Genomic DNA, 23,220 nt, shown 5'->3' with positions numbered 1-23,220 from the left:
TGAGCCTGGCAAGTGCCCTCTGGTCTCTGGAAGGCACCCCCCAGGGGACCACTCTGAGGATACAATGCTGCAAAGAGGACCCTGTCCAGCCCAGCTCACAGTAGGTGCTCAATTCACATCAGCTCCTGGTTCCTCCCCGAGTTGACCCAGCCATCCAGAAATGAGTGAAAGACAACAGCAGTCCCCATGGGTGCAGCCTTTCTCCCTGTGGTTGTCTGGTCTGAGCCTATGTGGTGGTAGTGGTGGTGGGGGGGAGGGTTCAGATGCTTTATACGCCCATTTCATGGCTGTGAATACCGAGGCTCAGAGAGGCAGAGCACCTTCCCAAGTTTACAGATGGGCTGCAACTGGAATTAGGACCCTGTGGGCTTGCCGCCCAGCAGGGCCAGCCAGCTCAGCAACTTGCCTGGCCTAGGAACCCCAGGGGAGCCCAGGAGCTGCAAGTGATGGGGGAGCCCAGTGGTCAGGAGTTGGGGTATGCTCTCGGGGGTGGCTGTGGACAGTTCGGAGCTGATGGTTATCGAATCCCAGGTGTGAAGTTCTCTGACCCGAAGGGTCTGTGTCTGATTCAGAGGCACGGGGAGCTGGGGTCCTTGTATTCTGAGGGACTGTTGACTCCCAGCACTTGTGACCCATGGCTCCGGCCGTTCCGAGGCTGAGAAGGCACAGGTGTGAGTGCCTTTTTGGGCTGGGATCATGCGTTTTGGTCAATGGGAAATGGATTCTCTAGGGCAGGGGTCTGTGTTTTGTGCCCTGGTGGCAGAGCTTGGCACATGGTGGGCGCCTGGAACCCACTGGCTGAGAGACCGAGCGAGGCAGGACAGCAGGCAGAGGGCGAGGGGCCCTGCGTTGCCACTCACCTCCCCGTGTCCTCTCTCCTCTCTGCAGAGCGCTGTCGTCCGTCGTGGCCCTGGGAGCCAACATCATCTGCAACAAGATTCCTGGCTTGGCCCCGCGGCAGCGCGCCATCTGCCAGAGCCGGCCCGATGCCATCATCGTGATCGGGGAGGGGGCACAGATGGGCATCAACGAGTGTCAGTACCAGTTCCGCTTCGGCCGCTGGAACTGCTCCGCCCTCGGCGAGAAGACCGTCTTCGGGCAAGAGCTCCGAGTAGGTAAGGGTGCCTCCGGGCTTGCAGGGACCCGGCCACCCCGGAAGGCCGCGCGGGGCTGCAGCACCCCAGTGTCTCTGCTAGAGCTGCTTGCCCAGCACCCTTCTCTGAGCCCGGCCTGGGGGGGGTGCGGTCCAGCTCCCCAGGGAGACTCAGCTGTGTGAGTGGCTGAGGGACGTCTCACCGGGCTGTGGGGCTGGAGGGCGGCCGGCGGACAGCACGGTGAGGGGCTTAGAGACGCGCCGTGCTCGGCCGCTGTGCGGAACTAGGCACACCTCTCTGTCTCTCCCTGTGTCCGTTCTGTATCTGGAAATGGGATAAGAGCAGGAGTTCTTGCATGGGGTTTTGGGGGGGCGGCTGGAGGCAAATGGTGCCGTTTGTGTGGAAGGCTTTCCAGGCAGAGGGAGAGCCAAGCAGAGACACGTGGGATGCTGGTGCGTGTGGGAGCGCCGAGGAGTCTGACGGGCTGGCGGGCAGGGCGGGGGGTGAGGGGGTGCAGGTGGAGGCGGGCTGGGGAAGGGGCTGGGTGTTCAATTCTATGGGCAATGGCAGCTACCGAAGGATGCCAAGCAGGGGTGGCCAGGTCTCCACTGATGTGTCCCACCGCGCCATCACAGTCCTTAGGTCACGTGCTTCACCTGTGTCCTCACACAGCCCTGAGGCTCCACGGTGCCCATTTTACAGGGAAGGAGACTGAGGCCCAGTTGAGGGGAGCTCACAGGGAAAAGTGAGACTTCCAGAGCTCGACCTCGATTGGAATCCAGCTGCGTGACCCTGGGCATGGCACTTGGGGCCGCTCAGGACCTTAGTGTCCTCAGTTGTAACACGACCTCTGGGCGAGCGGGCCCTCGTCTGGGTCCCTAGCGTGCTCCCGGGCCCGCACGCAGTAGGTCCGCACTACACTGCCATTGAACTGGTGAGGGCAGGGAGATGACGCAACCTGCCCTTCCAGGAGGGTCAGATGGGGGCGTGATGACTTGGGGGCACAGTGCCAGGCGTGCAGGGGGTGCCCTGTTATTTCAGACCCCAGCGTGTAGGCACAACACGTCCTTCCGATCCCAGCGGGCCGAAGAGCCACAGCTGCCGGGACCCAGGCCAGAGCCCAGCACTGCGGGGCTTGGAACGCCCTGCGTAGGGCTGGGGGTGGTGCAGGGGAAAGCCCCCGGGGCCCCTTTGTGGTGAGCAGCCTGTGGGTGGCACCTGGCGCAGGCGGGAGGGTGGCACCCCCCTGGGGCCCCACCACCCAAGTGCAGCTCCCGCCCCGCAGGTGGCGGCTGGGCCGGGCGGGGCTGCGTGCCCCGTGCTCCTCAGGTGGGAGGGCGTCGGCCCTGGGCCTGCTCGGTGCCTGCTTCTGCCTGCTGTCCGCTTGCCTCCCTGGCCCCTCACCCCTGAGACTCCGGGCTCTGAGGCCGCTGTGAGCGCCCCCACAGCGCAGCTGAGGTGTGAGGTCGCAACTGCGGGCCGCAAGGTTTGCCCATGATGGAGCTGGGTTCGGATCTGAATCCCCGTCTGCCACCCTGTCTGTTAACCTTGCTTCTTCACGGAGCGGAGAAACGGGCAGTGGACATGGTCCCATGGCTTGACGGAGGGGTGGGGGCTTGGACTTTACTCGGGACCACGAGACACAGGCAGTGAGGGAGACGTGGCCTCTCAGAGCCCCTTCTCAGGGTCAGGTCCCAGGCGGAGGGGTTCGCCAGTGGTCCACAATAAATGCCAATAAAAAGCCCAAGAGGAGTGGCTTTGGCCGCAGCCCATTACCCACGCCGTCCTCCCCAATGTGGACACCACCAGTGCCCACCCAGATTTCCTTTACTGAGCGTCACACATCCACTGGATCATGGCCAACAGCTCACAGCTGTCCCTCCTGGGAGACTAGGCCTCAGCCCAGCAGGAGCCCGGGAGGCTGTGCAGCTCGGCCGGAGGGGAGGGTCAGCTCCAGCCCTGGATGGACTGAGGTGGCGGCGGGGGAGGGGGGTGTAAAGTCTGCCGTTGTGCGGGTGGGGGTGCTGTGCAGTGTTCCTCATGCCCCGAGCTCCCCTTGGGAATAGGTGTCTCAGGCTGTGCTTCTAGGGGGCCCCCTACGGCACCTCCTCTCCCTTCCACGAGCATTTCAGAGGCAAACGTTTTGGCAGGCTGTTCACAGCCAATACCCCCATCCCTCACCTTCTTGTTCCTGCTACCCCCTGTCCAGGCCGTTAATGACCGTCTTGTGGCCGACGGATCCCTTCTTCCTTGCCTGGGCCCCAGCTCACCTGGGCTTCCTCTAGTCTCTCTGGCTGGGTCTCCTGAGCCCTGCCCCAGTCAGTTCTGCCCTGGGGCCAAGACCAGCGTGGTAGCTCCCTGGGGACCATTCAGCAAGACTGACCCACGGGCTCCTCTGGCTCCACACGGTCAGCATCTTGTTGCTTAAATCTGCCGTCCTTGCCCTTCCCCGTGATCTGAGCACCTGTTGTCTCAGCAGAAACCCGGGGTTTCCCTGCCCATCCCTCTGCCCTGTCCCTCAGTCCCTGCAGGGCCCACCTCTCTGGCCCTCCCCTGGCAGCTGTCACTGCCTCCTCCGTCTCTCCTCCAGCCCTGGTCATGCCATGTCACTCCCTTCCTCCAAAACCTGACGTAGCTCCCTATTGCCCCAGGATGAAGTTAACTCCTTAACTGGGAGTCTGAGTAATCCCTGCCATACATCACCTCCCCCCTTCATCCCTTCAGGAAACCAGAGCTTCTCCTTGGCTGACTTCCTCCTCTTCCGAGAGCATGCCAGCCCTTTTCTCCTCTGAGACTTTGCCCCCACGGCCTGCAGCCCTGGGAGGCCCTGCCCCTCTGCTCTGCTTATTCACATCTGATTGCCCCGGAGAAGGCCCTCTCACGCCAACCTGGCTGGTCCTGTCCACAGCCAGGCCAGTCACATCCTGGAGTTCCATCCTCAGAGTCTCTTAGCCCCGGGTCGGCTCATCTGGCCCTTCACTCTGCCCCGGGGGTGGGAGGGGCGGGCTCCCCAACCACCTGGGCTGAGGCCTCTGGCCCTGCTTGAAGCCCTCCCTGGCTCCAGGCTGTCCCCTGTGAAGGGCCGCCCAGCTCCCGTTTCAGCGGGGAGGGCTCTGGCGTCGGGAGTCCTGCGGGCACCGTGACGGTGGTCTGAGCAGGCACCTGGCTCCTGCCAGAGCCCAGCTGCTGGGAGTCACGAGCAGGAAGTGGGGCCAAGCGGCAAAGCCGGCCCATGTCAGAGGCATGCGGCTGCCCCGGGCACGAGATGGGAGACGGGCCATGAGCTGGCAGGCAGCCGGGGGCACTCGTGGGAGCAGCCAGTCAAGCGGTGCCAATTAATGATTGGCCCCAAGTGGGGGGACGGCCTGGGTAGGTGGGACAGCCCCCTTCAGGCCTTGCCTGTGACCTTGGGCCATGCCTAAATCTTGAGAGCTGAAGGGAAACCCCTCAATGGGGAAATGAAGCCCTGTGCAAAGTTCCAACCCCTTTTCCCGCACCTGGTGCTGGCGCTTGTACACCTCCAGGGATGGGGAGCTCACTACTCCATATGAGATCAATCTTGCTAATGATGGCGCTGCGCTGGCTTTGCCCTGAGCCCCCAACCCCCCCGCCTCTGCCCCAGTGCCAGTTGCTCTGCTCCCTTCAGGGAGTCCAGACCCACACATGGTGCCACCTCATGTTTTGTGGCCCCCACTCTCTGGCAACCCGAGCCCAGCCCAGGCCCGTTTCCTCATTTCGTGATGAATGCTTGTGACCAGGCCCCTCCTGACCCATCTCTTGTGTTAGCTGGGGAACTTGGGGAGGGGGGTGAATGTGTCCCCTGCCCCTCTGCCCTGGGGCACGGGGGCACAACATGAGAGCTGGGGGATGAACTTGTTTTCCAGGGATGCTTGTTAGAAGCTTGGGCCCCCGGGGACCCGGAGCAAGCAGAGCATTTCTTACAGTCACAGCAATCTGGTCGGGACTGTTGGCAGGCACTTCCTGACAGGGTGACATAGGAGATGAGACCCCGGAGAGAATCCGAGTGCCCCAGACCAGCCTGGGGTGAGCGCAGGGAGGGGGTTCCAGGCAGAGCAAACTGCAGATACCAAGGCCCAGAGGCCGGAAAATGGATGGTGTTTTCCAGGAATGTCGGGAGGGTGAACCAGAGAGCTGGGAGATCAGAGCCCGGGCGAGGGGGCAGAGCTGTGGTGCAGGGACCCCGAGGGCCCCACAGAAGGCAGAGAAGGTTCTGAACAGGAGAGGGACTTCCCTCGAACACTGGCACCCTCCAGCCACTGCCCCCCCACCGCCTGAGCCCCGAGCCCCGAGCACCATGGGACCCAGTGGCACAGGCACGGGGGGCCGTGGCTCTGTGCACTCCAGCTCCCACCCCCACCCCAGCTGCCATGGAACACTGAGTCCCGCCCATCATGTGCAGCCTCAGACATGACCAGGCATAGGGGCTGCCCCTAATCCTGGCTCACGTGGCCGCCTGGGGCTGGCAGCTGGCTCTGCGGTAGGGGCTCAGCAAAGGCCATCGCTTCCTGGACAATCCGAGGGGGCAGAGTGACTTACCTCTGAGTGTCTGGGAGATGAGGGTCTTGAGGCTTCTAAATCAGCCATTGGTGGGTTCCTTGGAGGAGAGGTCTGACTGTGTGCCCGGGGGCCTTGCCTGGGGTTTTGCCAGCCGGGCACTGGGGAGGTGTGACATTGGTTCCCAGGAGGGACGGAGCCTCCAGGGCCACTGCTGGCCGGTGCGTACAAACGGAGAGGTGCCCTAAGTGTCAGGTACACAACAGATTTTGAAGACTTCCAGAGGAAAAGAGCAAGTAAAACATCTCTTTACTGATCTTTACAACAATCCCATGCTGACACGGTCATGTTTGGCCGTATCGGCTAAATAAACAATGTTACTAAAATGACGTCCACCTGCTTATTCTCACTTCCCTTCAATGACGTAGGTGGCTCACGTGAGACTTCTGCTCAGTGGCACTGCTCTCGGGAGCACGGCCCCGCCTGGGCAGGGCTGGCGTGGACACTTGAACCCAGCTCCGGCTCTCTCCTCCCAGGAGACGGAGGCCAGAGGGTCGCTTGCCGGCTGCTTCCTGGGGCAGGGCAGGAGTGTGAGGGGGACTGCGCTGGTGGTGCCTGGTGTTTAGCCTGCATGCATTGAGTGCCTGATGTATGTCAGTCCTGAGGCAGGCTGCCGGGAGGTGGAGTGAAGGCCACCTGGCCCTGTTCTTGGAACCTCGCGCCCAGAATGCCCCAGGGGAGCGGGCAAGGCAGCTGCTCGGGCCCGCTGTGCGACTTGGGCGCAAGCTCGCGCTCTTCCTGTCTACTCACCCGTACCGGGGGCTGAGGTTGGGGCCAGGACTCAGCCAGGACTTGGGGTCTCTCCTCAGGATGGGGGCAGGAAGGCCCTCCACTTCCTCAGCGCCCACACTGGGGTTCTGCCCAAGGGTCTCGTGGACAAGGGGTCCAGGGCTCTGGGCTCTGGTCCGCAGAGGCAGGACACAGATCATGGGGTGGGTGGGCCTCCCTTGGCCCGTGGCCTCGGAGAGTCAAGGCCTGGCGGGGCCTCGGCCAGTCTCAGAGCCCGACTCCTCCTGCTTCGGGGATGAGAGGCTTGTTTCTGTTATGGCGGCAGCCCCTCCAAGGCCAGGTGAGGGTGGACCCTTCCATATTGCTCATCCCAGGTCTACTGTCCGTACACCACAGGTGGGGAGACCGAGGCTCACGGGAGGCTCGTGACTCACCCGAGGTTACATAACGTTAGGGCCTAGAGATTTGAACCTGGCAGTCCAGAGCTGTGTCCCAGCAGGACTCCAGTCGCCAGGGGGCCAGAGGATAGCCTCGCGGGTGGGGGCGGGCTTCTGATGCTGCCGCATCCCCACACATCAGCAGAGGCTAATCCCCCACAGCAGGACGAGGGACCGTTCACGAGGGCAGGCTGTCCGAGGCTGACCTCCCTGACAAGAGGGGCTGCTGGAAGCCAGGGCTGCACGAGAGGCCTTCCCAGGCTCCCCAGAGCTCTGGGGAGGGGTGGAAATGCCTGGAAGGCCGTCCCAGCTTGGGACACAGACCCTGAGACACCCGCTCATGCTGCCCTTGAGATGTGGCCCAAAGCCAGGCTCTGCCCATTCTGGGCCTGGGGACCCCCTGCCCAGCTGGAGCACGGCCACCTGGAGGGCTGCTGCGAGGCGTGTGAGGGCCTCACTGGGTCAGAACAAAGGCCTCGGGCACTCGGGGGTGCCGGCGTGTTCGGACCTGGCGTGGCTTTTTCCAGCGCTCTGTTTATGACAAGGGCAGGGAAGGGCTCAGTGTGGAGACACTGACTCAGCCACAGGTGAGCTGGGGTGGGGGATGGGTGGGGCCAGAAAGAGACGAGGGACAGATGGGGACAGAGGGAAAGAGAAGGAGAAAGCCCAAGAAAGAAGGACAGAGACATACCGAAAGAGGGACAGAGGGCAACACGCACACACACACGCACACACACACAGAGGCACGCCCACACGTGCACACCCCCACCCCACTGCCCCAGCACAGCCTTGGCAACCCGCACGCCCACTCCAGGCCCAGGTCTCAGCTGTTCTGAGATGGAGAGTGAGAGCAGCCCTAGTGCATGGCGCACCTCCTGCGTCCCAGCTGCTGCGAGCCCCCCCTCCTCCCTGCCCCCCGGCACAAACTCCCCCTCGCGGCAAGGGCCCCTGTGAGGTGGGTGCTTGATGACCTCCCTGTAACAGGTGCAGAAACAGGCATGGAGGGGCAAGGCAGCCCACCCACCTGTCCCTGGTGGAGTCCGGATTGGACCCGGGGGGCCCGGGCCAGGCCCCTGCAGGAAGCCCAGGCCAGGCTGGTGGGGCAGCTGGTGGGCCAGGGCTCTGGGCTCCCATTCTTCAACTGCGCACATAGGGATTTGGGACCTCGCTGGGCTTGGAGGTGTGTCTGGGGCTGCCGGACCCCCACTGTCCTTGCCTTGTGCTGGAGCCCCCTAGGCTGAGCCCTGCGTGTGCTGGGATACCGCTCAGCCAGGGAGTTGCGTGCCCAGAGCCGGTGACTGAGCTGCGTCTGCTGGTCTCTTTGCTTCCACCCTCAGACTGTGTCCCAAGCCCGGCCGTCCTCACCTCCTCCACCTGTCAGGCCACCAGCATTTCTTACTCAGACCCTTGTGCCCTGCTCCCGCTGTGCCACCCACGGTGCCGGAGGGGCCTTTTCAATGTCAGTCACAGCGGCACCCTCCAGGGGCTCCTCCTCTTCTTAAAGTCCAGCTCCCTCCCCATGGGCTCCCCAAGTTGACGCGGTGTGGCCCATTTCATGTTTTACCCTCTCCATGGGTTGGACCGCTCATGCCCATCTCATCCCCTTCTTGGGGCCTTAGCCTTGCAGTATCCTCTGCCTGCACACTGTTCCCTGCACCTGTGCATGGCTCGTGTCTCTCATCATGCAGGATATCCCCAAGAGGGGCCCTCCCTGGGCACCCCCTATCCCAGTCACCTGTCCTGCTGACTCTCCATGGTTCTGACCGTGGCCCTCTGCCAATGCTCTTGGGGAACCCCCTCCCAGCCTGTCAGCCCCCCTGTCAGCTATGTGCTTGGCCCAAAGCTGGGGGCCTCACCCCTGGGGTTCTGGTGTTTTGGCCAGGAGGGCAGCTGTGCTCGGTTTTGGGGGTGCCGGATGGTAATAGAGAGGACGGCAGGGGACGCCGGCCAGCCCAGGTTGCAGGCACAGTCAGCAGGGTGGAAGGCAGGACAGTGTGCTGTCCCTTTCCGGCAGGTGGGGAGCAGTCTGAGCGTGACTCTGGGGTCCCGGGTCAGATCCCAGCTCTGTGGCTGGCCTGCTGTGTGACCTTGGGCCAGTCACCTGCCTCTTCTGAGCCCAGCATCCTAACCATGAGTGTTTACATAGGGGACAAGTTGTGCACGGTGCCTAAAAAACATTGAGTGCTGTATGCTTTTAAGACAGCTTGTTGAGGGGCTCCTGGGTGGCACAGCGGTTAAGCGTCTGCCTTCGGCTCAGGGCGTGATCCCAGCGTTGTGGGATCGAGCCCCGCATCAGGCTCCTCCGCTATGAGCCTGCTTCTTCCTCTCCCACTCTCCCTGCTTGTGTTCCCTCTCTCGCTGGCTGTCTCTATCTCTGTCAAATAAATGAATAAAATCTTTAAAAAAAAAAAGACAGCTTGTTGAGGCAGAATCCGCACTCCCCAGTTCATCCGTGTAAGCGTCCAGGTCTGTGGTTTCTAGTCTCTTCACAGAGTTGTGCACCCATCACCGCCTTCAACTTTCAAACATTGTCATTCCCCGAAAAGAAACCCTGCACCCTTCAGCCGTCATCCTCCAAGCCCCCAGCCTCTGACAACACTCCTCTGCTTTCTGTCCCTACGGATGTTCCTATTCTGGAAATTTCCTATCAGTGGGATCATACACTAGATGGCTGTTTGTGGCTGGCGTCTTTCACTCCGTACGCGTTTTCGAGGTCCCTCCACGTTGGAGCGTGTGTCCGTGTTTGCATCCTGTCTGTGGCAGGGGGACTATTCCGTTTTGTGGCCAGCCCACCTTTGTTTATCCGTTCGTTGCTGATGGACACTGGGGCTGTTGCAAATGGCGCTGCTGTATTTATATGGAAATTTCTGCCTGGACGCACGTGTTCCTTTCTTCTGGGGCTGCACCCTGCACGGGGTTTCTGAGTCCTGCAGTAATTCTATGGTTAATCTTTTGAGGAGCTCCCCAAGTGTTTCCAGAGTGGCTGTGACGTTTTCCATCCCCGCCCCCCCCCGCCCGACAGCACGTGAGCGTTCTGGTGTCTGGCGTCTGTGCCGACACTTGTTGCTGTCTGTCCGTCTTGTTTTAGCCATCCTGGTGGGGGTGCAGTGCCACCCCACTGTGGTTTCAATGGACATTTCCTTGATGGCTCAGGATGCTTGAGCCTTTTTTCTGGGCTTACTGGCTGTCATTATACCGTCTTTGGAGAAATGTCTTTTTGCGTCCTTTGTCCATTTTTCATTGGGTTATTTGGCTTTTGATGGTTGGCTTGTAGAAAATGCCATATTTAAGGGGGGGCCAGTATAGGTTGGTGGAGAGGCAAGGGACACCGAAAGGCGTTGGCCCCCAGCCCGGGAGGTCCGCAGGTCCACGAGCTCGCTCACTCACCGGGGCCGCATCCATGCGGAAGCCCGGGTGTGTGCCCAGGGCCACACGTGTGCAGGCACACAGAGTTACACCCCCAGAGACCCGTGTGTGGCGTGCCACTCGTGGGGTCAGGCCTGCCCCCCAGACCCTCTGGCACAGCCACTTGGCCATATCGGAGCTATTATCTTCGTTTGGTAGGTGGGGAGACGGAGGCATGAAAGACCCCTTGACTGGTCCAGGGTCACTCAACTGGCCAATTTTAGGGTCTAGACTTGAACTCCAGGTGTCAGACTCTGACCTCCCCTCTGGGAATGTGTGTGGGCCCAGACCTCTGAACCCCCCGGGTCACTTCAGAACTTCGGGTCTGGACTCCCCCACTCTGAGCTGCTATGTGACATGGGACAGCATGCTGACTCTGTCTGGGCCTCAGGCTCCTGGCTGAGGACAGAGGAATGGCACTGGGTGGTCCTTAGCTCTGAGGTCCCAGATTCTTGACTCGCCTTCTAAGAGCAAACCAAGTGCTTTTCCCACCCTGCCTCCCCAGACCTGCAGTGAGTCAGGTCATGATGAGCTCAGGTATGGCCTCCTAAAGATAGCATGCCACAGCCCGAAGTGGCAGGTGGCTTTAGATGGACAGTGGGGAGGGTGGGCTCAGCCCCCAGCTCCAACTCGGTAGGGTAGGGGGAGCTCAGTTCTGCCCCACTTTGCTCAGGAGGCATTTGTCCCTCCAACAGCTGCCTATTAAGGTCTGCCTGGTGCCGAGTGTCCTCCTTGGGGTCAGGGTGAGAGGACGACAGGATGGACGAGGTCCTGCTGTCCTGGGCCGGTCCCCTCACCCTGGGCATCGAGGCCTGGCTGGCACTGTGAGGGCGTGGAGTGGGCAGGGGGCTGCGTCTGCTCTCTCTCTGAGCCTGGCTCCCAGCAGGGTCGGTGAGGGCTTGACTTTAAACAACTTAGGCGAAAGAAGGAATAGAGCTGGGTAGTCTCCGAGGGGGCCTGGTGCCTCCGTTTACCCATGTGGCAGTGGTTTCTGAAGATTCTGCTGCTCCAGATATTTTGGGTTTATCCAGAATATGTGTGGAGGGGGCAGCTGGGCAGAACCGATGGGGTTGGCCCCTGGGAGGAAGCTGGGTGACATCTGGGCCTATTCTGGAAGCCCTGGGCTTCACCTGGTCCACACCAGCTGCCTCAGGCCTGCTCTCCATTTGGGGATGGTGAGGGCAATGCCCGTCTGTCCTGTTTGCTCTCAGAGCTGCTCCTGGAGCAGTGGAGCAGGTGCGAATTTTGAGTCCCACTTGACAAATGGGGACACAGGCTCAGAGAAGGTGTGTGACTTGCCTAGAGCCACACGGCACATAGGGGTCCAGGTCCAGTGCTCTCCTGCCTGTTCCTCCCTGAGTGTCCTGCTACTCGCTCTGCTTTGTTGACACCTTGGGCCTTGCAGGGCTAATGGTTCTCGCCTTGACCTGCCAGGAACCAGAAACAGACGTGTGTGCAGGGACCCACCCCAGGGCTCACGAGTCCACGGAGGTGGGGTGGCCAACGTGCGGCCTGCCTGCCTCTAGCATTTTCCGGGGATCCTGCTGGAGGTGGACGCTGGCCTCAGCGTCTAAGGCTGCAGAGCCATGCTGGGGTGGGTTCTGGATCCCAGGAGGGACCCCTGGGCCTCCCGGAACTAATGCATCCCCCCCTACTGCTGGAGGACCCAGCAGAACCCCATGCAGCCGTCACCCAGCTGCCCATTACCGGTCACACCTGAAGCAGCTGCGGAGCTCAGACGGCCGCTGCCTCTGGCACCTGGAGCAAAGTTCTTCCCGCCTGGAGGCTGGCTCAGTGCTCCCATCCCTGAGATGGTCTGAACAACCCGACTGATTTCAGGGGGCTGCTAAAGAGATAAAAGAAGGCGAAGTGTGTAAAGCGCCCAGCCCCAGACCTGGTCGTGTGCAGGGCTTGGGGACAATGTTGGGGGGACCCAAAGTAATCAGACCTGGGTCCTGCTCACCACCCCTACAGCCCAAGGGGCACCTGGCAAGAGCCCAGAGGATGGTGCCTCCCCGACGGGGCTCCTGGGAGCAGGGGCATCCCCGCTGTGTCCAGAGCACGGGGAGCTGCAGACACGTGGACCTGGGCAGCAGCGGGGCCGGCGCCTATCTGGGTGGGCATCAGGGAACAAGGCCGCTCCTCTATTCAAGCCTAGTGGTGTGCACATCTGCCCCCCGGGTGGGCCTGGACAAACTAGGCCGGGGGGAATGGTAGGAGGAGATGGGTGGGGCCAGGCCCTGGGGGCCTGAGGTCATCTCAGAGGTCTGGAGAGCCACCTGCGGTTGTTGAGCAAGGCCTAGAGGTTCGAGGGGCTTCTTCCTAAACCCAACACCCACTCCCTCTCTGGAGAAGGATTTGCAGGGAGTGCACCAGGGCTGGCAAATGGCCCCAGGAGCGACGGTCCCCCACTCCCCATGCCCGCACACACTGTGAAGGCCCACGAGGCAGCAGCGAGCTCTGCGGGTTGGCACAGTGATGATCCCACCCCGTGGGGCTGTTGTGTGAATGACACAAGGTGTGTGTGCAGAGAGCAGGGGCCCTGAAACCCCCGATCTAAGACCTAATGTCACCTTCCGTGAGTCTCCCTGAACTGCCACTTGCTCCCCGATCACCTCTCCCTTGTCTTCATGGTGAGACAGAGGGTTTGGCTCATTAAAACCAAATAAAAAAGGAATTAGTGGGAGTGGCCGCCCTGTGAGTAACTGATGAGTAACTGGGAGTCTGTGCTGGGCATGGATATAAACCAGGGGACGCCAGAACTCGCACAAAGGATGGAAGGGAGGCTTTTGAGAAATGTCCTCCAAGTGCACGGCCCTCTGTGCCTGCTTGCCTGCCTGGGGGCTTCAGGACAGCAGGACGTGGGAGGCGCCAGGTTGAATTTGGGGCAGAAGAGGGTAGGGTGGCAGGTCCCAGGGCTTCTGAGGGAACGCCCACACCGTCCCAGCTCAGGCAGGGTTTGGTCGTGGGACTTGTAACTCCATTGGCCAGGCCTCTGGGTGTGGATTGCACAATCCTTTGAGATTTCACCTCCCGGGTGCCGAGCTTGTGACTTTCCCTCTGTGAGGCCAGCTCCCACCCGCGTTCACCTGCTGACCAGTCGCTGAGCCCCAAAGTCCACAGGTGGTCCAAATGCGGCATCTCCTCCCCAAGGGCCCCTGGAGGGGTCTCTTCTCCTGTCTCTTCCGCCCGAAGACGCTTAGCTGCAAAGAGACCACGCCGAGCCCCGGGCCCTGAGTCCCTCCCTGGGCCCTCTGGGCTTTGATTCCACTGCCTGGGTTCAGATCCTGCTCTGGCCACTAACCCCTAGTTTGATAGGCTCGCCTGTGGGATGGAACAGTGATGAGCCTGCCTTGCCAACTGTCTGAGCACTCGGTGAGAACAGACGTGAGCATGAGGGTGTCCGGTGCACGGGGAGAGCTGGCGGGTGAGAGCAACGATGCGGGAAACGCAGCTCTGGGACCTGCTCGCTCATCGTTCCCGGAGCCAGAGCAGGCTCGGGAACCAAGGCCACAGCCCCGGCCCTGGCACCAGGACGGGAAGCACCATGCACTTCAGGGGATCTCTCTGGCCGCCCACGACTGGCTTCCCAGCTCTCGACGGCCTCTTTCCTTCCTACACTTGAGCTCATACTTCTAGCACCAGATAAGCAACCTGTTTCACATCTCGGCACTTTTGCTCCTGCCATGCCAGCTGCCAGGGGCGCATGCACCCACTGCACATGGCCACGGGCCACACAGACGCTCTGCATACACAGGCCATACACATACACGCTCACACACACCACACACACTCATATGCACTTGCAGGGGGTTACCTCTGACTTCTTGTTAAGACTCCCTTTACCTAAGGTGTCACCTCCTCCAGGAAGCCTTCCCTGACTCTGCCCCTCACGGAGGCAGGTGGGGACACCCTTTGAGGTTCCATGACCCCTGTGCACCTTCTCAAAGAGCTCTGTGGTCACCTCCAGTCCGGGAACCCCGCCATAGCTTACTGCACACTCCCCTGCCGTGTGTGCTTTATGTGTCCGTGTGTGTGAGATTGTCAGCAGGCCCCGCTGGGCTTGGGCAACAGCAACAGCACGGAGCTCGGTAACCTGATGCCCTTCCCTTCAGATCGCCTTGACCTAACTTAAAGCCAGGGAGGGTGAGCCCCATATTCTCCCCGTGCTTGACCCTGTGTCTGCCTGGGAGCTCCCAGCCAGCCCACTCCACAGTGCCCAGCTGGGGGCTCCTCGCTGCTCCTCAAAGGGCAACTGTGCTGAGACGCTTCTCACAGGAGCGGTGCCAGGGGAGCAGAGCCCCATGCTGCCTGCTGGTCGGCAGGTCCCGGGGGCTCGTGCACTGACCCTGGCGGGGTGGGGGGTGGGTGTGGGCAGGAAGGGCCCGGAGAGGGGGAGAGGCTGGACAGGAAGGCCGTGGCAGCCCTGTGTCTTTTGCAGATCCCAGTCTTGCTGGGGAGGAAGGAATGCCCAGCACCACTGTCCCTTAGCTCTTCTCAGAGGAGGGACATTTCCAGGGAGCTGTGGTCTCTCCTTGGGGGCAGAGGTCAACCAAAGCCTCCTTTGCACTGGGCCTCCAAGACAAGTAGGTCCTACCCTGGTCCTCAGCCCGGATGGGAGAAACCCCAGGGAACAGAAACCCCGCAGAGGGAGAGCCCCCCAGGGGAAGCTCCCCCAGCAGGCTGGTAGGTGAGGAGGTAGACTCCAGAGCCCATACTCAAGGCCAATCACAGTGGCATGCAGGTGGTGCTTAATGGATGTTCATGGAAAGGACACAACTTGACCTTCAACCCTCTTTCAATCTGGGGGCGATCACTCTAGCCCCAGTAACGGGGATAGTGGCGGTCATAGGCACAGAGTCTGTGCAAGCACAGGGAAGTCACTGATCTCCACGCCCACAGTGCCAGCTGCTGGGGGCCACACAGACCTTCCCGTGGCCTGCAGAGAGCTTCGGAGCTCGTGGGCAAGAGACGCCAGGACAGGGTGGCAGGATGCCCAGGGCCCAGCCAGAGCTCATGGAGAATAAAGATGGATTAGCACTGGTCCCATCCATCTGGGAGGCTGTGGGCCCCTGTGGAGCCAGGACGAGAGCCAACCGGGTGGACAGTGTCAAGTGCAATGAGGAGTCAGATCTGTGATGGAGGGAGAGGGGGCAGCCAGGGCCCCCTGCTGGCTGGCAGTCTGGAAAGGCTACCTGGAAGAGGAGGCATTGGAATGGGCCTTGGAAGGTCATTAGGATTTGGGAAGGGGAAGGAAATTCCATTAAAAGGACCAGGAGACCCCCAGGACCACATGAGTAGCACCGGAAGGAAAGAGTTGTTTTGGGCAGAGGACAGGGAGAGAGGGACGGGGAAGCCAGCTGGGTGTGGACTGAGGGCCTTCCCCATCCGGCTCAGGCAGAAGAGAAGCAGTGATGGTGCATGGTGGTGCCCAAACTGCACTGTGGCCCCTGGCGTGTGGCTGGAGTGTGAAGGAGCCAGGCAGGACCGGCACCCAAGGACTGCGCGGCTCGGGGGCCTCTGAGCCAGGCAGGGGTGCTGGAAGAAAGGAGAGGCCCAGGGAGCTGGGGCCTGGCAATGGGGTGACCCCGGGTGGTCAGAGACGGGGAGGCGGCAACAAAGAGCCTGGAGTCGGGGCACTCCGAGCTGCGTGGTTCTGCCTGGTTCTTGGCTGGTGGGTGCGTGCGCCACGGAGATCAGCACAAGTGCCTGGAGGTGGGCAGAGGGGAGGGGGGCAGGGCACACCACAGGCCTCTGTGCAGGGCCCGCCACGGCTCTCTCCCAGGGTTGGGGAGACTGCACCTCTCCAGCTGAGGCTCTTGGGACGGGGAGAGAAGGGGGTGTCACGTGCTCGTGGCAGGGCCGTGGCTCTCATTGAGTGCCCACTGAACGCCAGGCAGCGTCCTCTGCGCGGCCCCGCACGACGGGATCCGACGGCCCCACTTTGCTGAGTCAGCAGCTCCGAGAGGGCTGGTACCGAGGCCAGGGGTACATGGCGGGCCAGCTGCAGGACCGGCTGAGACCCACAGGGCCTCACCGTGCGCACCCCATCCCCCTGCAGGGAGCCGCGAGGCCGCCTTCACCTATGCCATCACCGCGGCCGGGGTGGCCCACGCCGTCACGGCCGCCTGCAGCCAGGGTAACCTGAGCAACTGCGGGTGCGACCGCGAGAAGCAGGGCTACTACAACCAGGCCGAGGGCTGGAAGTGGGGCGGCTGCTCCGCCGACGTGCGTTACGGCATCGACTTCTCCCGGCGCTTCGTGGACGCCCGTGAGATCAAGAAGAACGCGCGACGCCTCATGAACCTGCACAACAACGAGGCTCAGGAAGGTAGGGCAGGCGCCGGGCGGGGGGCCCCGGGGTGGGGGGCGGGCAGGGCAGGGGAGGGCTGTGGCCTCACCTGGGCTCTCGCCTGCCCTGAGCCTCCCCCCGGGCGGGGCGGAGGGGCATGCTTGGGGGCCCGGACCCAGAGATGTGTGGTGGGGGCACGACGTCCCGTCTGGCCCTGCGGGCAGCACGAAGGTGCAGGCCTGACTCTTCCCATTCCAGAGGTGTGCAGACTGAGGCTGGGAGTGGGGCTCCGGTCCTCAGCGGCTGGCAGGCAGGGCTGAGGCCAGGACCAATTGTGGGGGTGGCCCCTGGGCCACAGTCCTCTGTCCCTGCCCTGGTACCAGACGGGTCATACCAGCACACCGGGAAAGCTTCCTGGAGGAGGCTGCCTTTGGCTCAGATGGCCCCAATAGATGGCGGGAGGGATGTTCCCAGGAGGCAGGAGCGGCCTGAGGAAGGCTGGAAACTCCAAGGCGGGGGTCCCGAGGAGCAGCCGCTTCACCCCTGCGGCGGAGCAGCCTGGTGGGGCAATAATGGAGGGCGTCCAGGCAGGACCACACTGGGGCAGAAGTCAGGGCGAGCCCGGCCCTGCCTCAGGGAGATGAGGGCCCCAGATACTGGGCTGGGAGGAGCGGCCGCCACGGCGGCAAGATGGCCCGAGATAGGGCGCCAGCCGAGCGGAACGTCTCTCCAGGTCTGGCTCCCCAGCCCCAGGGGCTGCGCCCAGGGCACCCGGGCCTGCGGGTCTCTGCAGGATGGGACAGACTTGCCTGCCCCCTGCCCCAGGGACCAGAGCGGAGGCCACCAGTTGTTCGCTCGTTCACTCAGCAAACACTCCCTGTCCCTTCTTTGTGCCAGGCGTTAGCTTGGCTGGGCACGGGAGACAAGGGGGGAGGAAGGCATGGCCCTGGCTGTGGGGGCTCCCAGGGCACCAGCTGGGTCCACATGAGGGGTGCAGAGGACATGCCCCAGAGCAGTGAGAGCTTGGAGACCTCAGGGGACAGAGCAGAAGCTTTCTGGGGGTGGTGACGTCCCAGTGGAGCCTTGAAGGACATGGCAGCCCTGGGAAGAGCCCAGGCAGAAGGAGCTGGCACTTGGAGCAGGGGCGGGCTACTCAAGAAGTAAGCAAAGGCTGGCCTGGGACAGGCCTCGAATGCCAGGGCAAGGGATTGGCTTTATCTTGTAGACGAAAGAGGCCAGTGGTTATTAAATTATTGTCAGATGAATGGACGGATGAATGAATAAAAGAAGGAGTGATACAGTCTTTGCTGCCAAGGAGGTCACAGATGGCCTGTGGGCACAGTCAGCTCTCCATTTGTGCCAGGGGAGGCAGAGCAAGGCAAGGTTTCTGTACCTGGAGGAATGGGGAGGGCTCCCTGGAGGAAGAGGTGCTCTGAGCCCTCGAAGGGACCACGCCCCTTGAGCCTCTGCAGTAGCTTACGTCCTGAGGAGGGGCTTTCCAGCCCCCCTGGGAGGAAGGTCTCACTATCTCCATTTCACACATGGGGACGCGGAGGCCCACAGTGGCAGCAGAGGCCATGGTGGCTCCTGAGGCCTGAGCTCTGGTTAGCACTTGGTGGGGGAGTGTCCGAGGAAGCAGCAGAGATGTGGGGAAGGGCACTCTGGGCAGAGGGACGAGCGCAACTGAGGCAGGGCTGGGGGGCTGGGGTGGGTAGGGTGGGGTTGCGACACGGGTCACATGTGCGGTGTGCAGTGAGGCCACTGGCCCAGCTCAGGGTGGCCGGGGTGTGTGCGAGGAGGCTGGCGCGTGGGATGGGCTTCTTGGTGAAAGGGGCCGCGACAGCCACGCTGGATTTTGGCTTCTGGGCCACAGGCGTCATGGCAGGTCCCTGAGGCAGGGGTGGGGCTTGAGGGCCAGGGGGACTGGGTGTAGGAGAGTCAGCAGGTCAGGTTTTGAACCGTGCCGCTGTAAACTGAGAAGGGGGGTAGGGGAGAGGCAGGTTGTGGGGGAGAGGGCCCAGCGGGGCAGGGCAGCTGCAGGAAAGGGCTCTTACAGGGGTCAGCAGCCAGGATTCCGGGGCTAGCGTGGCCCCTGCCTGTCTGCGAGTCGCCTTCTGAGCCTCAGTCTGCTCGTCCGCACAGTGGACATAGCATACCTGGCCCCCTCCCCTGCGGTCCTTCCCACAGCCCCCGACCCTGAGCTGTGGAGCACACGTGTGGCCAGAGCCCTTGGCAAAGGCCACTGGTGGTGGCAGCCGTGACCCTGGGCGGCAGGGGTCCTTCTGCCCCCAGAAGCACTGATCATGGTGGTAGGGGTGGGGTGGGGGGCCATGGCTTTTGAGGTTTCCATAAGAACCGAGTTCGGATTTTCACAGGGCACCCCAGCTGGTCCCCATCTTTTTTGTCCAGGCTGCCTCTGGCCCTCCAGGGCCCCAGAGTTCAGCAAGTTGGGTGGGAAGCAAGCTCACTGATGCCACACGAAGTCCCACGGCCTGGATGGCTCAAAGCAACAGAAATTTATTCTCATCGTTCTGGAGCCGGAAGTCCTAAATCCAGGGGTCAGCAGGGCCGCACCCTCTGACGATTCTGGCGGAGGACCTGCCTGCCTCTTGGCGGCTCTGGGTACTCCTTGGCTTGCGGCCTCATCGTCCTGTCTGCCCGCATCTGCACATAGCCTCCATCTCTGGGTCTGACTTCTCTTCTGTCCCTTACAAGGACATGTGTCCTTGGGGTTAGGACACACCCTGATCCAGGATGACCTCATCTCAAGCCTTAATTACACCTGCAAAGACCTATTTCCAAATAAGGTCACATCCCGAGGTTCCAAGTGGGGAGACACTATTCAGCCCACCATGTCCCCGGTGGGCCAGGGTCAGACAGGCTGAGCAGACCAGCTCACCACCAGCTTCTGCGAGATCAAGGCCATGGCTTCCCTGCCTGGCCCTCCCGTGGGCAGTGTGGTCTTTACTGAGCGGCTACCCTGCTGTGTGGTCTCGAGTGGAGGGGCGGGACAGCAGGTGCGGAAGGGGGTGATACCTGAGTGGCGGATCTTTGCACCTACCGACCCCATAAGGCAGGAGCCTGCCCAGCTGGGAAGTCCTGGGGGCTGCAGTCAGCGTGGCTCTGGGCTCCTCTCGTGGGTGACAGAGGTCTGAAGCCATCGCTGATGAGAGCCCTGAGCACTGGGAGCTAGGGCAGGACCCCCATTAGGTGACAACAGTCCTACCTGACCTCATCTAGGCTCCAAGCTGGTCCTGCCCCAGGGGGTGCATCATTCCCATGGTCTGGATGAAAACCCAGGGTCCAGGGAGGGGTGACTCATGCAAAGTCCCCGGCTGAGAAGCTGCTGGCCACGCTGGGCCCCCAGGCAGGTGGGACCACCTGGCCCCCTCTCTCCCTCATGGCCTTGGCGCTTCACTGGGTGCCCACACCCGTCTCACACTGCACCCTGGGTGACAGGGTGAAGCCGACGTGGGCCTCACCCCCCAGGGCCTCACACACCCACAGAGGGTCAGGCCACCACTGAGGGCCCGGAAACAAATGTGTGAGGCATGCCACGGCACAGGGCATGTACCACTTCCCCCCACTTGCCCGAAGTCACTGCCCTAGTGGTGGGTCACGGGCCTTCCGTGGGCGCCAGGATGCTGTGACCACCCCACCCCCCAGCCTGGTCACAACTGAGCACTGTTCTCAGAGCAGGGGCCACAGCCTTATTCCAGAAAGAGCACCAGGTTGGCCTTTTCCTGGAAGCCCCTGTTCCACCCCCCACAAGACCTGGGTCGGGGGAAACCGAGGCCCCGCTTTCCTGGGCGAGGCCGGATCACTCTGCGCCCTTGCAGGTGGTCTCCTGGAGCAGCAGGCCTGGCGCCACCATCGCTGTCACTCTTATCTTGAGGGCGCTGGAGACGGAAACGGCACATTCTTGAATCCTGTGATCACTTCCCAGGACAGGCTCGGTCCCAGGGGACCCAGCCAAGCGAGGATGCGGCTCCCTGCTCTGCAGACAGCTGCCCAATCGGCTTCATCTGCCGACTGTCACCGCCCTGGCCGCGCAGGGTCTGATTGTGCCTGGGCGGGCAGACGGCGGGCCGGGCGGTGGGGGTGGGGCGGCTGGGTCTCGATGAGAACAGGGAGATGCGGGCAGGTGGCAGGGCAAGGGTGGGGGCAGCCTTCCAGTGGGCCACAGCAAGTGAGCCTGGGCTCCTGGCCTGGACACCCCTGGCAGGTCTCAGGCCATCATGGTCTGAGGAAGAATCTCCTGGGTCAGCGGCCTGGGGTGGGGTGCACTGCCCACTACTCTGGGGACCCTGAGAGGGGCATCCATCTGGTCTGCTCTTGGCCTGAGGCTTGTACATGGCAGGCAGTGTGGCTAGGGCAAAAGAAGCTTCCTGGCCTTGAAGGGCAGGCTGGTGGGGGAAGGATCTCTCTGCAGAGGGGAGGGTTGGAGCAAAGATGGGGTGAGGGTGAGGGAGGGGGAAGGATGGACAGGAGTGTGGGGAGAGGTGCAGGAGGCAGACAGGATGTACTTTCCCCCGGAGGGGGTCCCATCTTCACCTAAACCCCCAGAGCAGACTTCTGGTCCATGCCCTCAACCCACACACCCCATGGCCCTATAATTCCAGTTTGGAATATCCCTTCCCCCCAACGCTGGGGCCCTCCCCTGCTCAGCCTTCCCCTGTTGGACCATCAGCCTCCCTCTCCTCCTCCCCCCAGCCCAACCCAGCCTCCCGGGTCTCCCCCCCAGGACATCAGCCACAGGATGCTGGACCAGGGAATCCCTCCACCCCCCAGGTCCAAGACACCAGCCTCAGGGCCCACCAAGCACCCACGCATCATTCACGTGGGTTGAACCTCTCCTCTGCCGACCTTGTCTGCCCTGCATCCCCCTGGAACATGCTCCTCTCTGCCTAATGAGCAGCCCCTCCTCCTCTATCCACCCCCTCCTCCAGGAAGCCCCCTCCTCCAGGAAGCCCCCTTACCATGGCAGGGGGCGGTCCTCAGAGCCCCCACCCTTGACGGTTTGCATAGGCTTCCTCTTCTGTTCCCTGTGCTGGGCTGTGAGCCCCCGAGGTCCTTGCCCAGGACCAGAGCCCCATGAAAGCAGGGTGGGGAAAGTGATCGGGATAGTGGCTGGCCCTGTGGCATGTTCCTCTCATTCATTCATTCATTCATTCATTCATTCATTCATTCACTGTGGGGCTCCTAGTGTGGGCCAGGGCTGGGGTTTCTGGCCCAGGAGGCAGGGGGTGGCCAAGTTCCCTCAGGGTTGGGCTGCCCAAGTGAGGCCAGCAGGGCCGGGACAGCTGACAAATGGCCCTTCTTCAGCCGTGGGGCGGCAGCTAATGATTCCCCATCTTTAATCAGGCCGGCTGGCAGGGCCCTTTCGATCCAGGTAAATGAGTACCTGGGGTCAGGGCTGGCTCTGGGAATCAGCCTTACGGGACCATGGAGGGAGGCCCAAGGAAAACACACGGCTGCGCCCATCGCGGGCCCTCGGGGAGCTGGGGAGAAAGAACAACACGGTCGGGGGCCGGCTTCCCAGCAGGTGGCACGCCTGGGCCTCGCTGACCCGTGCCCTCACCTGCTGCTCGCCCACCCCCTCCGTCCCTCAGCAGGCATGCACAGAGCTCCGTGCAAATGCCAGGCTTTCGCCCAACAGCCGTTTATTAAGCACCAACTACATGCCAGGCCCTACCCTGGGCACGAGGGCAGGGAGTACAGAGATGGAGAGGTGGGGATCTGCAATTAATAAGCACCTACTGTTGCTGGGCCACATGCTGCCCTGTGACCTGCAGCAAGCCCCACGGCCCCCGAGCCTCAGTTTCCCCATCAGTGCATTGACAGCACATATGCTGTGCTCGGCCAAGTTCCGGACATTCTCGCTGGACCCTCACAAGGTCCTCTGCAGTAGGGACCTACGGTCAGCAGCCCCATTACATGGATGAGGAGAGGGCCGGTCAGGAGGGGGAGACACTCAGGCCTGGTCCTGCAGCGGGAAGTCGGGGTGCTGTCTCCGGGCCAGGCTGGAGGCCAGGACGGGTGGGGGTGGGCGCCCAGGCCCCGGGGTCCACACACACTGAGCCCTGTGCCTCATAGGTCCTGGAGGGGTGGGGTCGGGGAACGCCCGGGCCCAGGGTTCCATGCACACCGAGCTCCTGCCCCATCCCCCGCAGGTCCTGGAGGAGCGCATGAAGCTGGAGTGCAAATGCCACGGCGTGTCGGGCTCGTGCACCACCAAGACGTGCTGGACCACGCTGCCCAAGTTCCGCGAGGTGGGCCACATGCTCAAGGAGAAGTACAACGCGGCCGTGCAGGTGGAGGTGGTGCGGGCCAGCCGCCTGCGGCAGCCCACCTTCCTGCGCATCAAGCAGCTGCGCAGCTACCAGAAGCCCATGGAGACGGACCTGGTGTACATCGAGAAGTCGCCCAACTACTGCGAGGAGGACGCGGCCACGGGCAGCGTGGGCACGCAGGGCCGCCTGTGCAACCGCACGTCGCCGGGCGCGGATGGCTGCGACACCATGTGCTGCGGCCGCGGCTACAACACGCACCAGTACACCAAAGTGTGGCAGTGCAACTGCAAGTTCCACTGGTGCTGCTTCGTCAAGTGTAACACCTGCAGCGAGCGCACCGAGGTCTTCACCTGCAAGTGAGCGCCGCGCCCCGCCGCCGGCGCGCCCGTGCACGC

General features: G+C 62.4%; 1 protein-coding gene across 3 annotated transcripts in view; it reads left to right on the top strand.

Moving 5' to 3' along the window:
• WNT7B (Wnt family member 7B) overlaps positions 1-23,220 on the top strand; it is a 48,717-nt gene that overhangs the window by 23,910 nt on the left and 1,587 nt on the right. For 2 of the 3 annotated variants that reach the window (XR_004620892.1, XR_004620891.1), the window contains exons 2-4: positions 889-1,115; positions 16,302-16,571; positions 22,706-23,204. Coding sequence is in view for 1 of the 3 variants with exons in the window: in XM_034644204.1 (XP_034500095.1) it covers positions 889-1,115; positions 16,302-16,594; positions 22,706-23,185 (1,000 nt within the window). In the remaining 2 variants the exon portion in view is untranslated. Of the gene's footprint in view, positions 1-888; positions 1,116-16,301; positions 16,595-22,705; positions 23,205-23,220 lie in introns of all 3 variants that reach the window. The other variant, XM_034644204.1, reaches the window with a different exon arrangement.

This window comes from Ailuropoda melanoleuca, chromosome 15 (genome assembly GCF_002007445.2).
Source record: "Ailuropoda melanoleuca isolate Jingjing chromosome 15, ASM200744v2, whole genome shotgun sequence".
NCBI classification, from domain to species: domain Eukaryota; kingdom Metazoa; phylum Chordata; class Mammalia; order Carnivora; family Ursidae; genus Ailuropoda; species Ailuropoda melanoleuca.
Note: the sequence above shows the minus strand (reverse complement) of the source record. Positions and strands in the feature narration are given on the sequence as shown.